This window comes from Nicotiana tabacum, chromosome 17 (genome assembly GCF_000715075.1).
Source record: "Nicotiana tabacum cultivar K326 chromosome 17, ASM71507v2, whole genome shotgun sequence".
Lineage (NCBI taxonomy): Eukaryota > Viridiplantae > Streptophyta > Magnoliopsida > Solanales > Solanaceae > Nicotiana > Nicotiana tabacum.
Genome location: NC_134096.1, coordinates 40017315 through 40035585, shown reverse-complemented (window position 1 = coordinate 40035585; position 18271 = coordinate 40017315). Strand labels below are relative to the sequence as shown.

The 18271-nt window shown below is 37.3% G+C and overlaps 1 protein-coding gene across 1 annotated transcript; it reads right to left on the bottom strand.

The window, feature by feature from the left end:
• Positions 1–710: 710 nt before the first annotated feature.
• On the bottom strand, positions 711–5496 carry LOC107785161 (glycine cleavage system H protein 2, mitochondrial). Its single transcript, XM_075234218.1, has 3 exons — positions 5300–5496; positions 3177–3436; positions 711–1060 (listed from the first exon to the last, which is right to left on the bottom strand). The coding sequence occupies exons 1-3, from the start codon at positions 5373–5375 to the stop codon at positions 932–934; spliced, it is 465 nt and encodes a 154-aa protein (XP_075090319.1). The 5' UTR covers positions 5376–5496; the 3' UTR covers positions 711–931.
• Positions 5497–18271: the final 12775 nt, after the last annotated feature.

The following is an 18271-nucleotide window of genomic DNA, read 5'->3' as shown; positions in this document are numbered from 1 at the left end:
TATATTTTATTTTAATTATATTGTTAATAGAGTATACAATAAATAATTTTCTAAATGAGTCAATCCTTAACAAACACTGTACAATATCAGAAATACTAAGATAGCATATACAGGTACAAAAAGAGGCAGAATCATTCTTTGTTTTCACATTTGAAGTTATTCTTCAAATAAAAAAGTGGGAGATGACATTGTATGTCACTCTCAAAATAATAATCGAAAAAATATATATTTTTTGTATATATATACATTTTATATGTTATATACAAAAATGCATATTTTTGTATATATATATTTTTATATACAAAAATTATATAAATTTTATACACTTTTTCGGCTACCAAATGTAAATAGTTTCTGACGCGGACTAAAAGTGATAATACCCAAAAAAAAAAAAAAAAAAAAAAAAGTTTTAGAAAAGGTCAAACAGATCACTTTATAAGTACCATTAAAAAAGATTACAGCTATATGTATCATGCTGAGCCCGTGCAGCACGGGCATACCCTACCTAGTATTTGCTAAATGATGACATTACTTCACTTGTTCAATGACCGCTGCTGCAATTTTTGCGATTGCGAACGTTTTTAGTCTATACTTTTACTCCATACGTTACAAAGAAATCCTTATAGAGAACTGAACCAGAACAAAATTAACCTTGTGCCTAGTTTGTATAAAGGAACATGCATATTAACGTAAAACAATGCCAATGTTGATGAAAATCAAAAGAAAACATAGGGAATTAAATGCAAAGCCAGAAAAAAGCAAATTATTCTGTCAAACTAGAAGAAATGATGAAATGCAGCGTGTTAAATTAAACACCTAAGAAATCACTAGTAGAATATTTCAGTTCCCTGGAATTGGGAATTAGCCTCACAATGCACAAAACAAATCCTGCAAGAAAAATGTTTCTTTCTCAACTCCATCAGGCTTCAAATCAATGTTTTGCATCTTCTTCTTCACAGAACTTGGAGTACTGGTCATGGTCCATCAAGGATTTGAGCTCGTCATTGTTGTTCATCTCCACCTTTATGATCCATCCATCTTGATACGGGCTTTCATTAACCTAAAATTTTGGAAGAATATTGTCATTTTAAATGATGAGAAAGAACTAGAAAATGAAAAGATAACACGAGAAAACCAACATCATGCTATCTGGTGTTAAAAAAAGAGAACACTTGAACTAGTAAAATATTCAGCAAGTAATCCCACGGAGTACAAGAAATTAGCCTCGAGATGTGATATTTAATCAGCTAAGTCTCACCAATCAATTTTGTTGTCTCCAGATTCGGTGAGGAAGTTACACATTCTTCTTTCTTTGTTTTCCTCTTTTCTGTGATATTATTAGTGAACAAACAAACTTTGCGCACCTCAACTAATCCACCACGCAGGCAGATTGTCCAACCGACAAGCGCATATTGCCAAGGTTTCCCATCAAGGATGTAGCAGATAGGGTCGAACTAAGTGTTGTAGCAATGATGTGTACCTGCAATCTCCAGGTATTATTGTCATCCCTCAACCATTTCACCATCTCTTGGGGACAAGAAAGCTACACGTTCTTAGATAAACAAAATCCAAGTAAACAATCTATATCCTATCTCTCCCGTTAAAAGCTAAGTTGCTCGGACTCGGGAGCGAGTGTCCGGTATGGGTGTGGATCTAGAGGTTAGGTTCTTCGTGATCTAAATTTTAAGATTCAGGAGTACGGATCCGGGTACGGATCCTGGAGTAGGGATTCAACTAAAAATAATTCATTAAATATCAAGTTATAAACACATACCTAAATTATGAGACATTATTTGAAAAACTTAAGTGGTGACTAAATCCAAGAAGGAGATATAAGGAAAAGGACTGGCATAGAAGTTTCTACATACAAGGTATTTTATTTCTTCAATTTCACTCTACCTTTTGTTTTGATTCCAGAAATCGTTGTATTTGTCTCAAATTTTTCCGTTGATTTTCGTTAAAGTACCCAAAATCGATTGACTACATCTAGTACGGATCCCATATCCATGTTATGTCGACACGGGTGTGGCACCGACAGTGAAGAGTCTAAGACGGAGACTTGAGGTCCTGTGTGAATCAGGCAGAAAAATAAGTTTAAAACTAAGCTAAAGAAGGCAACGATAGCTTCAAAACCTCATGGGACAGTTGTAAAAGTTATTTGTTTGCTAAAGAATCTGCTCGACAATTTCACAACAGATTCAAGCTAACTCAGATATACCACTAGCTTATGATATTTTTCCTGATAATGATAATTATGAGTTGAACCAACTCTCATATTTTTAGAAATGCAAATATCCTGTAGTTTTACCAAAATTCTGCAAGGTAGTGTTTGACGAATCTCTAAACATCAACAATTAATCCATATGGATTTCGGATACCTATGACAGCTAATTTTGCACAAAAGCAAGCATTGTCAATAGGTAATCGAGCAACCAAAGCAGTATGGGAGTTCTTTGAGTGGGTTGAGAAAAGATAAACAAAGTTCATGAAGTTTTACACAAATGCCTTGAGAAAGGTCTTAAAGAGTCAATAGTGAATCTACATAAACTGGTGACCGTGACCTTTATAGACTTTGTAAGGGAGCTATTTTTTGCATTAGCAAGCATTGTGATTCTGAAGTCCACAAAAGAGAGCTGTTTTCTTTCTTCTTCTTCCTTTTCTTTTTTTTTTTTTTTTGGGGGGGGGGGGGGGGAATTATATTTATAGGAACGCATAACAGAACTGTTTATAGCACCATTACTTTAACATATTCACCAAATCATCATATCCAAAACTCAGAATGACCTTCTGGATTAATGACAGTACATTTGTTTGAAGATAAATACACTTGGTTTCAGCTGTTGGGTATGTGTAAATAGTTCTTCCAATTTACTAGCTTGAAGCATATGCCGTAGATTAAACACCAAAAAATCCACTCAATTTGCAAGAATGTCATGTTGAAGTATTCAGCATTTTACTTCAACCTCTAAGGCTATACCTCAACATCAACAACAACTATGCCTCAGTCCCAAATAAGTCGGATTCGGCTATATGAATCCTTATTGAACATGTTTCTCTATTTAAAAATTCAACCAATAAACAAAAATACAAATAAAAAGCACTAGAAATTCTCTATATTTTCTACTAAAAGCTACACCTCAATGAAAGAAAATAATCTAGAGAACTCGGAAACTCACCAGATCAGGAGTGTTGTTGAGCTTCTCGTTAACTTCGACCACCTTTCCTGAAACTGGAGAATTGATATCGCTGGTGGCCTTGACACTTTCAACAGCGCCAAAACTGCCAGATTGAGTAACAAAAGCCCCCACTTCGGGTAATTCAACATACACAACATCACCCAAATGATCCTGAGCATGATCTGTGATGCCTATTGTGGCAGAGCTACCATCAACTTTGACCCATTCGTGAGAGTCTGCATACTTCAAATCCTTGACAACTGCAAAGGAATTTGAACCAAACAGTCAATACGCTGACGGATCATATTCAAACATTAGTACGTTACTTAATCTTTTTACATTCCCTCCCTTTTCTGCTTTTCCCTTTCCTTTCTTTAACAAGTTTTTTCTTCTTTGTTCTCTTTATCAGTAGAAAAAGAGAGAGCGGTTTTATCAAATGGGGTCACTAAACATTGTCTGCCAGTTCACCCCCTTTTGCAGGAGGAGGCATTATTTCTTGCACCCACTACCAACCCTTCTGAGTTTTATATTACATACTTTTCTATGTTCACATGGTCCAAGAAATAAACACCTCCCATAATATACCATTAAGTCCAAGGGACCAGACATATCATGGTAGAAACCAATTATCACATGGAATTCCATCTAAAAATTTAGCATACGAGTGAACAAAATCGACAAAACCAATTGATATAAGGAAATCCAATATGATCACTCTAAACTATATCACCATTCAGAGTATAACATAATTCAAATTTTTAATTGGTACGATTCTTTTATCTGTATTCATTTTTAACTGAAGGACTATGGTACCTGATTTCCATTAAATTCATTTTCCAAGAAGCTTTGTCATCACCAAGGTTCCTGGGTGAAGGATACTCTTGGTTATGAATTGAACGTACCCTCCAGCTCAAGCATGATACCTCAATCAAACATGACGAGGGATTATAAAGAGTTGTACATCTTTTGGCAGTGATTAACTCAATGGAAAAAATCGTATAGCAGCACGCTTAAATCCTGCTAACTATACCCAGATAATACACCCAAGCAAACTCAGTTAAAGGAGTTCCATATTCTTTGCATTTATCCATATGAAAACATATGGTAATGCATTGATAAAATGCCTTTGTATTTGAAGCTTTTAGATAGAAGATATGAGAAAAAACAATTAAATATAGAGAAGTCCTAGCTATAGAAAAGGATAACAACTAACATATACCATAATTCTTCATTTAGGCATACTAATAGACACTGCTTTAGAACTTCTCTTTGATTTGGTAGAATTTAAAGGGAAGATCTTATTTGAAAACACCGAAAATTAAACAAAAGAAGAAGAATTGCTATAAGTTACTAATCTGATCTAACAAGTTATACTCTCGTTCTCCATTAGTGAATCCTTTAAAACAAATGCAAAATTTCAGAGGTCCACCACTAAAATTTGGAAACTGTCAATGCTGAGATATATATTCATTGCCATTTTCCAGTACTACATCAAAGTAATGAACATCAAATGCAAATAACATTCCATTTCATTATTAATCTCGATGATAACCGATCCCACAACCAAGGGAGTGGCCTAGTGGTCAATGGAGTAGGCAAAAATCACTAGTTGATTTCTTCCCCGTTTACCTAAGCTTTGGTGGACAGAGTTATCCGATACATGTACTGGTCGGAGGTAACAGGTATATCATGGAATAGCTGAGGTACGCCAAAGTTGGCCCGGACACCACCATTATCCCACCAAAAAAAGAAATATTGATCCAGCATATACAGATCTCACAGAGTATAACACATTTTTAACAACAAATAGATAAAGCAAATAACAGTAACATCATTTGCCCCTCAACACGATCTTGATAATATTCACATGACAAAGGTGACAGATTGTAAAATCAAGAAAACATTAAGAAGAAAAAAAATCCTAATACTTCTATTGATCTAAATAGACAAAATAAGCACAACCAATTTCCAAAAATCGGATCTTTAATCGACGGGATGACAGATCAAGAAAAATCTTGTAAAACAAATTCATGATTCACATTCATACAACCCAAAACAAAACAAGAGAAAACATGATAAAAATGTTATATATATAAACGTGAATCTATGTCCATATATATTACCAGTAGCAAATGCTCTGTGAAACGTTGATACCCTGAGGTATGAAGCAGCCCTTGAAGCCCACAACTTGGTAGCCATCTTTTAAAGTACTCAAAGTAGTGCTCCTCTCTGTAAGTGCGGCACACACACTCTCTCTTTTGCTAGGCTAAAAGCTTTAAAAAATTATGCAAAAAGCTGGAAGCTATAAATAGTTATTAATGATTAAATACATAAATAATCAGGGAGAAAATTTGGCAATTGGCAGAGGAGTTGGTGGATCGATGTGTCACTAGAACCAATATGGAGAAGTTGGAGTGTTGTTGTAACCTTTTTCTGGCAGGTCATTCCATGTGGAGTGTCTCATGGTAGCTTCCTGTTTCCTAGCTTTGACTTTTGACTTTTTCTTTTGTCACTTCATTAGTAATTGACGTAGGAAAAAAAAAGAGATGTAATTGATTCAAGCAACTAATTTGTGATTGAGATATAATTGGTCAATTATTTTGTAGAAAAATAAAAAATAAAATAAGGAAGTAACAATATATAACGATAAATTTATTTTTCTCAAAAGAGACTTAGTTGCATGCACTTACCAAAATTGTCCTTACATTTAAAATATGATAAGGAAGTACGAGAAACTAGTATGTACCAACTTTTTGAAAAGAATTTATTCTTATAAAGTTTTCAGTTTTACGATAGACCTTTACAACTTGTTTGGATAGTTGTTATGTATCATTTCATAATGTATCGTATAATATTGTATTGTATTGTACTGTATCGTTTTGATATAGATAATATTTGGATAAATTGTATTGTTTGTCGTCATTTCATGATGTCATGCACCAATAATATGAAGAATAAACTTGCAAAATTATTAAGAAAAAAGTAAGGTACGAGGTAATATTATTATATAAAAGGCAGGGTAAAGGATAATATAGGATTATTTAATAATAAAAAAGGGCAAGATTAGAGAAAAAAATAAGAAAACGACGCAACCACACCAAATCGGTCATTCCATAAATTGGCACTTTTCGTCGTTACGTAACCACGGATTTAAACGATACGATACAATAAAATTTAAGTAACAATCAAAAAAAATATTGTAGTTAAAGTAACAATATGATATAATATTGTATGGGATAAAATTGATTAGCAACAGGTGAATGAATGACGAGATGACACGTGGATCTGGAGACATGTAAGAGATGAGTCAGCGAATAGTTAACACCGGATAAAACATGTGATCGGTGCTGAATAAATTTCGAAGGCATGGGAACCGAGAACGAAGATTTGAAAGGAAAAAACAGCATTCAATGACCAACCGTTACAAAGAATCTTTGTATTCATGATATGTTGTTATGCAGCCATCAAAAGGGGTTTTGTTCTAATTAAAGAAGAGCTTGATTTGGGGATCTTGTCTCCCTGAATAGAGCTATAAATAGAAAAATTTGTATCTATAGTTGGACACGAAAAATCATATATACTCAAAAGGATATAATTTGATCTTACTATATCAAATTACTCTCTTTCTTTATGTTCTTAATATTGCTCTTATTATTGCTTCCGGAGAAGCTACGTCTACAGCTACGCTTGTATTTTTCTTCAAGTTATTTCTGTAATATTACTTTTGTTCTTATTTTCTTATATTATTGGATCAAATTAATTCACGTGTCTATAAACCACGGTACAAATTCAACTGTACTGTTTTACGGGTAAACAGTTTGGCGCCCATCGTAGGGAATAGACAATTGTGCAATTACTTTGATCCATTTATCTATTACTATTGAAGTTTGATTTTTTTTTAATAAAAGAACAATAAGATATGGTAGCTAACGATGTGAACAATTCTTACAATGTTGAAACACACAACGAGCATGAGGATATGTTCCAACGTGATGATTCAACCTGTATAACTCACAACAAAGGAGATGAAACAACTCCGGTTCATGGAGAAAAAAATCCTCGGCATGTGAGAAAGCCAACTCCTGACGATATGGATGATGAACGAGTGGTTGAGATGGTTAAAATTTTAAGGGAGCAACAAAGGGAAATTATAAATCACCTTTCAAGATAAGACCGGGTGATGACGAAATTCAAGTAGGTGCTTACAAAAAGATCAGAGAGCGAGAAGTGATTGATTTCATATAGGACAACATCATTTGTCGGTTTGGAATACCAAAAGAAATTGCTTGTGATAATGGGCTGCAATTTATAGGTTCCAAAGTCACAAAGTTTTTTGAAGGATTAAAGATCAAATAGGTTACATCTTCTCCATACCATCTAAGTGCTAACGGACAAGCGGAGTCAACCAACAAGGTAATAATTCAAAATCTCAAAAATAAGTTAGAAGATGCTAAAGGTAATTGGCCGGATGAGCTACCAGGTGTGTTATGGGCATATCGAACAACGACGAAGTCGAACACGGGTGAAACTTCATTTTTACTTGTGTACAGTGCGGAAACTTTGATCCCGGTAGAGATTGGAGAACCGACTATAAGGTACTCCCGGGCAAACGAGGAGGCAAATAATGAAGTTGGTTAAGTTGGATTTTCTTGAGAAGCATCGAAACTTAGCATATGTAAGGATGGTAGCACAAAAGCAAAGGATGGAAAGATATTATAACCGCAGAGCAAATCTTAGTAATTTCAAAGTTGAAGATTTAGTTTTGAGAAAAGTAACTCAAAATACCCGAGAATTTAATGTCGGGAAGCTGGGACTAACGCCGGAAGGACCTTACTGAATTTCAGCTATAACCGGTAAAAGTTCATAGCAATTGGAAAATCAAGATGGAGTTAAATTGCCAAGCAATTAGAATGTGACTCGCCTCTAAAGGTATTAGTGCTAAAGATCCTTATTGATACTGAAAGTATGTGCTGCACTCTTTTTTCCTTTGTCCCAATTGAATTTTTCTGGCAAGATTTTTAATGAGGCAACAATGTAAAGCATACTACGAAGAAAGGGTCATCGACGATAGCAAGATCTCCTGTGTTCGAATTATTATACTTAGCATCCAAACGCTGGGGGAAACTATTGCATATTAGAGCACTAAAAGTGTAACAAAGATCAAGGAGTGTCAGAATCGGATGTTATATCTTATCAGGACCGGGGACTGCATGATAAGTCCCATAGAAATAAGTTGTACGAGTTAGCCACATGTATTGACAGCTTTATTTACTTAAGCAACTGAATGTTTATGTGAATGTACTTTTAAAGATGGAAAGAATAAATCAAGTCCTTTTATTTTTATCTTATTTCTTGTCCAAATGATATGTTAAATTATTTTATATTTGATAGTTAATTAAACTTCAAATGCTTGTGCCAGAATAAACAGAAGACGTCCTCTTCAAGAGCACCGTAAACATAAGGTCTCTCTCTTATGAAACCCTCACAGTCAAAGGGTAGATTCCGGAAGTATGAATGCCCGAGATTAAAGTTATCGGATGTAAAAAGAATTCTCGAGCTTTTTTAGTTAAATAAAAAAGAATATTTCTTGCACAATACTTAAGCAAAAACTTTCTTTCATTACTTAAATTGCCAAACTCAATAAAGAAGTTTTGGCATAGTTACAAAGAAAAAGTGAAAATATATACATCAATTATTTTTACATGCGGAGCCCAAAGGAAGAGAATTGTCTTCAGTTTCTTTTGAAGGTGAAGGTTGTTCCGCATCAAGTTCAAGGCCTTCATCCTTATTTTTTCTTCTTCTTCAGGTTACTCTTCGATTTTTGAATACTCGGAGCTGGTGTTCGAAGAGCTTGAAGCAATGGGTCGAGCAGGAATGTTGTCGAGAGCAGTTGTCTCCAATCCACGAGCTTTGGCAATGCAATCATCTATGTTTGCAATTCCCTCTTTGGCCTCCTTCAAAGTCTTCCTCCTCATATGATAAATTGCATATGTTTTCTCAAGGAGGAAAAAGTCTTCTTGATCTTAGAGTCAAGCTCGGAGCCTCTCAATTTTGGATTTCAACTAATCATTTTCAACCTTCACAATGCCATAGGTTCGGTAAATGTCCGTATTTGTCTTTGCATGCTCACGGTTCTGCTCCATCACCTTTTTAGCCTTTCCTCCATTTTGGATCTCTTCTCTTTGGCAGTGGCAGACTCCTTGGTTTTGGAAAGTAAGTTTGCTTCCAGGTTGTTGATTCGTTTCATGGAAGCAGACTCACGTTCGGCCACGACAGTTACTGCATCATGCAATTCAACCCACTTAGCCTTCGCCTCGTTAAGCTCTTCATGTAATTGAGCGGCTTCTTGGTTGTAGGTCATTTTATCTTGCTCGGATTGCTCTAATTGAGCCTCGAGCTCACCCATTTGAGCAACTTTGGCTTCCAAAAGTGGGAGGCGCTCGGCAAGCTAGTTCCGTTTGGCAACAAGTTGATTACGTTTAGCAGTGAGTTCCTCTTTGTCTAATATCAACTTTTGTAGCCCCTCAGGGGCAAGGAGGTTATCCTATAAAATTTGATTAAGGGTATGAAGATAAAGTCTAGAAAGAAAGAAAGGAAGAGAAGAAGGTTAGACTGATACATAAGCTGAATAATGCATGTTGTTGTTGATCAAACACTCAGCAGAGAGAATCCATCTTTTTCCAATCTTTGTCTGTGACCAGAGGCTTCAAGTAATTGGCGACCTCTACCGGCTTGGAAAGTAGGTGGCACTCATTCGAAACCATGAGAATGACACTCCATTTTCTACTAGGGTTTTGAGTGGGTGCCGGGTAAGTGTTCCCTAAATTTCCATGGTCGGATGACCATGGGGAAGGAACATCTTCTGCCTGTTCGGTTGGGCCCGATGGAGAGGTAGTAGTTGGTGTAGAAGGTGTTGCAGTTAATGTAGAAGTTGATGGCGAAGGAATGTCAAGGGTAGAACTCCTTTGAACGGAAGCATCGACAGGAGCCCAAAAACGAGACTCAACATTTTCAACAATTTCTATTTCCATGAAGAGTCCTTGAAGTTCTCCTGGTTGTGGTGCTTGACGTTCTCTCGGTCGAGCATCCGGTTAAACTGATGAAGATATTTTTCTTATTTGAATAGGAACCACTTTATAATTTGTTCCTTCATCATCAATGACCATTGTGGTTGGTCCTATTGGGGCTTCTTTTGTTGAAGCTTTCTTCTGAGTCCCATCTGAAGAGGACGTCTTCTCTTTAGTTTTTTTATCTTTGGGTTGGGGACTCCGGGATGAGGCACCTTCACTGAAAGCGAGAGAGGCTTCATGATCCCTCTTTCGGTTAAGGAGATCTTGTAATTGTTGTTGGGCTTCCTCTGGGTCCTCAACAATGGGGCAAACAACAGAACCCTTCGGAAGGCATGTGTATTGCAAAAGGGAGTCAAGGTTGGTTCTAAGTCATGTTGAAAATTGAAAGAACGAACGAAGAACTTTTACTTATCATGGTTTTTGGCTTTCCAATTAAATCTGGGGACAATTTCTTTCCACCTACGAGAGTCAAGGGTGGAAACATCTAGAATTTTTTGTACCCATTGGACCAGGTTCTTAACCGATGGTGGTTCCCAATGAGTAGCTGGTATAAAGAAAGTAAAAGTTAGCAAAGAAGGTAATTATTTTTAAACATGATAAGGAAAGGATATCTGAATACTTACAAGCGAAATTCCAAGATTCAGGAATGGAAGGGGATGTTGCCGGAAGAATGTCCCTGGTGGCAATGACAATGAATCGTTCCATCCAGCCATGATCGTTATCATCATCGATGCTGGTAAAAATGGCATGGTGACTGCGTTTGCTGAGTTTAAGCACACCCCCATGAAAGTTATTCTGGGAGTAGAGATTTATTAAATGTGCGAGAGTGAGGGTTTCTCCGGTCTCGAAGCATAATTTTCGAAAGTAGGACACAATACGCCATATTGATGGACTCACCTGAGCCAAATAGATTTGGTAGCAGTGGCAAAATTCTAAAATTATGAGGTCAATTTCTTTACCAATTTCAAAGTAAAAGGGTATATATAAACATACATGAACCCTGGCTTGCTAAAGGTGACCCTTTTTACCTTATTAGAGGCAAGAATTTTGATGTTATTCCAGTCGCAATCTTCCTTTACAACTGAAATACTGACAGGGCGGATGGAAGAAGGATACACGCGGATAGGATAATTTCTATCACTGTGGGGGTTGATAGTTTTCTTTTGAACTTGAAGGTCTAACTGGAAGTTAAGTTGAAGATATATGATGGTGTTAATGGTGGGAGGCTCGGATTCAACATCAATTTCCTTTATTTTGTTCCTTTTAGGGCTACCACAGAAGAAAAGGCTAGAGTTTCTAAGAGCAACGGTAGTAGAAGACATGGTATTAGGAAATCTGAGTAATGAGATTTTACTAAGAGAAAGGGTTTTGCAGTCAGGTTCTAAGGAAATTTGAAAAAGAAGAAGAGTTTGTAAAAGTGAAAGGTAAAAGTAATGAGTAGTGGAGAAGTTTATAGACGACAAAATTCATGGTCATGAGTACCTTAGAAACTGGTGAAAATATTTGCCAAATCAAGGGATAACACATGTTCGGCTCATTAAATGCGAGGAAACGTGCGTCCTTTCAAGTGACATAAACTGTTTAGGAACTTTTTCGCCAAGAAAAAGGATTTTATCTACCTTCGGGTAACATAAAGTTTTGTCACCGAAAAGTAGGGAGACTATTTGTATGGGGTAAAATTGATTAGCGACAGGTGAATGAATGATAAGATGACACGTGAAACTGGAGACAGGTAAGAGATGAGTCAACTAATAGTTGACACCAGATACAAACATGTGATCAGTGCTGAATACATTCCGAAGGCATGGGAATTGAGAACAAAGATTTGAAAGGAAGACATCAGTTAGAAAAGACAACATTCAAGGAGCAACCGTTACAAATAATTTTTGTATTCATGACCAGTCATTATGGAACCATCAAGAGGGATTTTATTCTTATTAAAAAAGAGCTTAATTTGGGGATCGTGTCTCCCTGAATAGAGCTATAAATAGAAAAATTTATATCCATAGTTGGACACGAAAAGTCATTTGTACTCAAAAGGCTATAATTTGCTCTTACTATGTCAAATTACTCTCTTTCTTTTTGTTCTTAATATTGCTCTTATTATTGCTTCGGGAGAAGCTACGTCTACAGCCAGACTTGTATTTTTCTTCAAGTTATTTTAGTAGTATTACTTATACTCTTATTTTCTTATATTCTTGGATCAAACTAATTCAAGTGTCTATAAACCACGTTACAAATTCAATTGTACCGTTTTACGGGTAAACAAATACAAAAGATAACAACCATCCAAACAAGCTATTATTTGTATGGTCGATCAGTCTTTGTGTCACGACCCAAAATCTCCTAAAGGCCGTGATGACGCCCAACGTCGTTGTCAGGCAAGCCAACGGTGAATTATCAACTTAATTACTCATTTTAAATTTTTTGAAATCACATTAAATAAATAAAATAAACACCTGGTACTCGTAGGAGCCAGTGAATTCTCTTTATAAATTTACGTATAAAGTATAAATTACAGGGTAAAATGATAATAATTATGTGAACTACAATAATGAATATCCAGTAGAAACCCCCAATACCCGGTGTCACAAGTGCATGAGCATCTACCGAGCAATATAATAAAATACAACATCTGTTTGGAATACAAGTTAGATAGGAGAATGTAAATAACTCTGATGGAGACTCTGTATGTTGCGGATCGTAACATGGAATGCAGCTCACCATAAAGTTCCTGCAATAGCCGCGTCTCTGCGCCCAAAAGACTACATAAAAAAACCATCAGACATATAAGTACCTGCACAAAAAGTGCAGCAAGTGTAGCATGAGTACGTAAATCAACGCGTACCCAGTAAGTATCTAGCCTAACCCCGGAGAAGTAGTGATGAGGGGTCGACATCGACACTTACTAGTGGTCCAATAAATCAAGTACAACGGAAAGTAAACAAGTATAAGGCATGGTAAAAATAGTGTAAACAAATATTTAGCACGTGGTACGATCCTCCTCTAAACAGTAAATGCAAGCCCTCAATCATCGGTCACCTCCTGAACCGAAGTGGATATGGAAAATGGTCCCCGCCAGATAGATTATCACAACTCAAATCAGGAAAACTCACGGATACGATGGCTTCTTGCCAAATATTATGCACAACGCTACCGAGGCGAACGACCCGATCCCATAAGAGTATTTATAGAAATGTCAAGGCGTACGACCCGATCCCAAAATAGTGTGTGCACTACTGAGGGTCGAATGACACAGACCATAGATGCATCTATTATACAGCCGAGGCGAACGGTCCGCTCCCATGAGAATATGATACTTTAACGGGTCCTTGACCCCACTCACAAAGATACGTGTGAGTTATGAAATTTAAAGAAGGTCTTCAGTGAAAACACACAACGTGAGAGGAATTCGTAAGGGAGACACAGTTGTTCCACGACTAATCAAGTAGCTCATCAATTCTTTACAATAGTGAGTCTATCACTCTACGCAAGCCTAGTCTCAGGTCTCAACGCGAAATAAGGGAATTATACAGGCAAGGATAACTCAAATAATATAATAAAAGCATGGCGTGAACCTAAGTCTACCCGAACATAATCAGGAACTCTAGCATACGCACGGACACTCGTCACCTCATACGTGCGTCGCTCCCACAACATGTAGCATACAACAAGAACAACACCTACGGGGTAAATTCCCCCTCATAGGGTTAGATGGGAGACTTACCTCACTCCGAAGTTCCATAATCGGCTCCAATGCCTCTCTAACTCTTCAATTCAAAGCCAAACGATCCGAAACTAGTCAAATAATGTGAAAATCAATCAAAATATACTCCAATGCTTATAATTAATCAATTTATAATAATTCCCAACTCCGCTCGAAAAGTCAATAAAGTCAACCCTCAGGCCTACGTGCCCGGATTCAGAAAATATTTGAAGATAAACTTTACCCATAACGCCACGAACTCAAATATATAATTTATCCTAAATTTCATGTCCAATTTCGTGGTAAAAATTCAAAAATACCAATTTTTAGGTTTTCTACCAAAATCCCGAATTTCAACTAATTTTCATGTTTAAATCTACATATAAACAATGTATTTAACTCACAAAATACGGGAATTACTTACCTTGACATGGATGATGAAAATCTTCCCTCCAAGAGCTCCAAAAATCGCCCAACCCAATGAAAATGTGAGAGAACTGGGCTAAGTCTCGGATTAAAAGCACCCCACTGCTCAGCGACTTTCGCACCAGTGGACCATTAGCCGCACTTGCGGACAAATTCATCGCAGGTGCGGTTCTCCCTAAGCCCAGGCAAATCTGCTTCTGCGGACCAAATTCCGCTCCTGCGCGACCGCTTTTGCGGTCCAACCTTTGCTCCTGCGCACTCGCACATGCAGAACCCTTCCGCTTCTGCGACTCCAGTCTTGCCTAGCTCATTCCGCTTCTGCGATCACTTCTCCGCATCTACGACTTTGCAAGTGCGGAATTTTCCTCGCACCTGTGCCCCCAGGTCCCTTCCACCACGATCGCACTTGCGATGGCCCCTACGCACCTGTGGCCATTTCCCACGCAGGTGCAATTGCACCAGATCTCAACTGCCTCAGCACTTCTTCCAAGTCCAAACTCGCTCCGTTTTCAATCCGATTCGCACCCGGGGTCCCACGGGACCCCATCCAGCCATACCAACGTATCCCAAAATATGACACGAACTTAGTCGAAGCATAAAATTATGCCAAACAACATCAAAACTATGAATCGACGATCGAAACCTTTCTTTAAACTTTCAAACATTCAAACTTCGCCGATTGCGTCCGAATTATGCTTAAACATACCGGAATGATGCCAAATTTGGCATGCAAGTCACAAATCATGATACAAACCTATTCCAAGGCTCGAAACCCCAAACGGACATCGATATCACCAAAGTCCACCTCAAACCAAACTTAGGAAATTCTAAAACCTTCAAAATGCTAACTTTTCACAATAAGTGCCGAAATGCTCCCGGGGTGACCCGTTACTCAACCCGAACATACACCCAAGTCCAAAATCATCATATGAACCTATTGAAACCTTCAAATCTCAATTTCGAGGTCATTTACTCAAAAGTTAATTCTTCCAACTTAAAGCTTCCGAAATTAGAATTTTCCATCCGAATCAACTCCGAACTTCCCGAAATTCAATTCCGACTATGCGTACAAGTCATAATACATGAAATGAAACTACTCAAGGCCTCAAACCGATAAACGACGTGCTAGAAATCAAAACGATCGGTCGGGTCGTTACATTTTGCTTATGACTACATGATAGTAGATCTTTCTTCAAAGTTATGTATGTCTTGCTCAAAAAAAATGTACAAGTAATTCTATAAAACAAACAATTACAATCTTACATCAAATCAATTTGCTTGTATGCTTCTTTTAAAAAAAATATTTTTCTATTGAGAATTTCAAAAGACTTAAACGTGGGACAAACTCATTGCTAGGGCTCGTTTGGTACGAGGGATAAGGGATAATTAATCCCATAATTAAATTTGAAATAAGTTTATCCCACGTTTGGTTGGGATAAAATCGTTGTATAAATAATTCAGGGATTAGTTATCCTGGAATTGTAGAGTTTTTTTTATCCTCATGGAAGGGTGAGATAACTAATCTCGGAATAACTAATCACGGAATAATTAATTATGGGATAACTTGTTTCCCAACCAAATGACCCCTTAAAGTGTTATATACACATGGAACTTTAATCTCGTCCAGATTTTTCAAATATTTCTGTCACGACCCAAAAATTACACATGTCGTGATGGCATCTATCCCGATACTAGGCAAGCCGACAACAACAATAAACCATAATTTCTTTTAAATATTGGAAACATAATAATTAATTTAAGGGGGGAAATCCCACCAATACTAAATATAATTTACTCCCAAAACCCGGTGTCACTAAGTACATGAGCATCTATACATTACAAGTCTGGAAAACACAATCTATAATAGTCTAAGATCAAATACAGTAAAGAAGAGGATAGGGAAGGAGAGACAATGTCTACGAAACATGACAGCTACCTCTGAATCTCCTGAAAATCGACTGTGTGAAATAATCAACACCCACTGTGTCCGGGATCACCTGGATCTGCACACGAAGTGCAGGGTATAGTATGAGTACAACCAACTCAGTAAGTAACAATAATAAATAAAGAACTAAAAGTAGTGACGAGCTTCTCAGTTAAGTCCAATTACAGTACTTTCCAACACAAAAGGGTAGGCATGCTTTCGAGTTCAACATTTAAAACTCCACAGTAATTTCATATCAACTTCGACTGAAACAGAAGAGAATGTCTTTTAGAAAATTTTCCAAATCAGTAATATATGACAGCTGAAATGCAGCAATAATGAAATCAATGCATCCTCTCAGAGCAACAGTCGCTCAGTCCTCCCATTCACTCAAACCTCATAGTCACTCTTTTCTCACAGTCACTCTTTCCTCACAGCCACTCATCACTTGGCACTCGCACTCAGTAGGTACCTGCTCTCACTGAGGGTGTGTACAAACTCCGGAGGGGCTCCTTCATCTCAAGCGCTATATCAAGACAATCATGGCATAAATCAATGAAACATGTTGTGGCGTGCAACCCGATCCATAAATATCCTCACAACTAGGCCCTCGGTCTCACTCAGTCATCAACCTCTCCAGTCTCTCGGGCTCTCAGAAATCATGATAAGCAGCCCAACAACAATGATATGATGCATCAATAATGAATAAGAGAGACTGGGGTAAAAATGTGCAAATAGAACTGTGATTGAGTGCAAAACAGCAATTTAGCAAATAATTTCACAAGTACACGACCTCTGTGGGTCCCAACAGTGTAAACATATGATTTAAACATGATTCATAGATCAATTTCTCTAATACGGGGAAAAATGTACGGATATCAACATATTTTTCAACTACATAGTTTCATGAAATTGACCAAGTCATAATCCTACGGTGCACGCCCACATGCCCATCACCTAGCATGTGCGTCTCCTCAAAACCAATCACATAATACATATTCCGGGGTTTCATACCCTCAGGACCAAATTTAGAACTGTTACTTATCTCAAACCGTAAAATTCTTTATTCTTCTATGCCATTGCCACGAGAATTGGTCTCCGAAAGCCTCGTATCTAGCCACAATTAATTTGATTCAGTCAATACTAATTATTGTAGTTAATTCCATAAGGAAATACTAATTTTCCAATAAAAATCCGAAATTAACACAAAAGTCGCTCGTGGGGCCCACATCTCGGAACCCGACAAAAGTTATAAAATATGAACGCCCATCCAACCACGAGTCCAACCATATAAATTTCACCAAATTCCGACATCAACTCGACCCTCAAATCTTCAATTAAAATCTTTGAAGATTTCTACCATTTTCAACCCAATCTTTACCCAATTTGAACTCAACAATCTTTCCATAGACCTTATTGATACGTATAAATAATACTCTTACACCCAAGAATTATACTCTTAATCATCCATCTTTACCCCAAAAAATTGAAATTGAAGAATTGTGGGAAGAATTTCTTACCTCTTTGAAGCCCTAGCTAGATCCTTGTGAAATCTTCAAGTCTTGAACAAGAATTGATGAACAATTGACTAAGTCTTCACTTTCTATCTCCCTTCTCTCTAAAAATGTCAGATTTTTGCTCCAAAATGAGCTTCAAGGGCTATAAATCAAAGTTGGGTCGGGTTAAAAATTAGAAAGAATTGAAGCCCCGACGCAGATTTGCGATCGCATATGCGATCGCATAACACGTATGCGGTCCACAAACTGACCGCATAATTGAACCTCCAAAATGAGGGTTACCTGTTTAGGTCTGCGGTGATTATGTGGCCCGCATACCTGTTCTGCGGTCGCATAATACACCGCAGAACAGGTCTGTGGTCGCATAATGCACCACAGATTTCCTCAAATCTTGCCTCACATCTTCTTCACTCTGCGGCCATTTTCGCAGAGTGATTCTGCGACCGCATAGT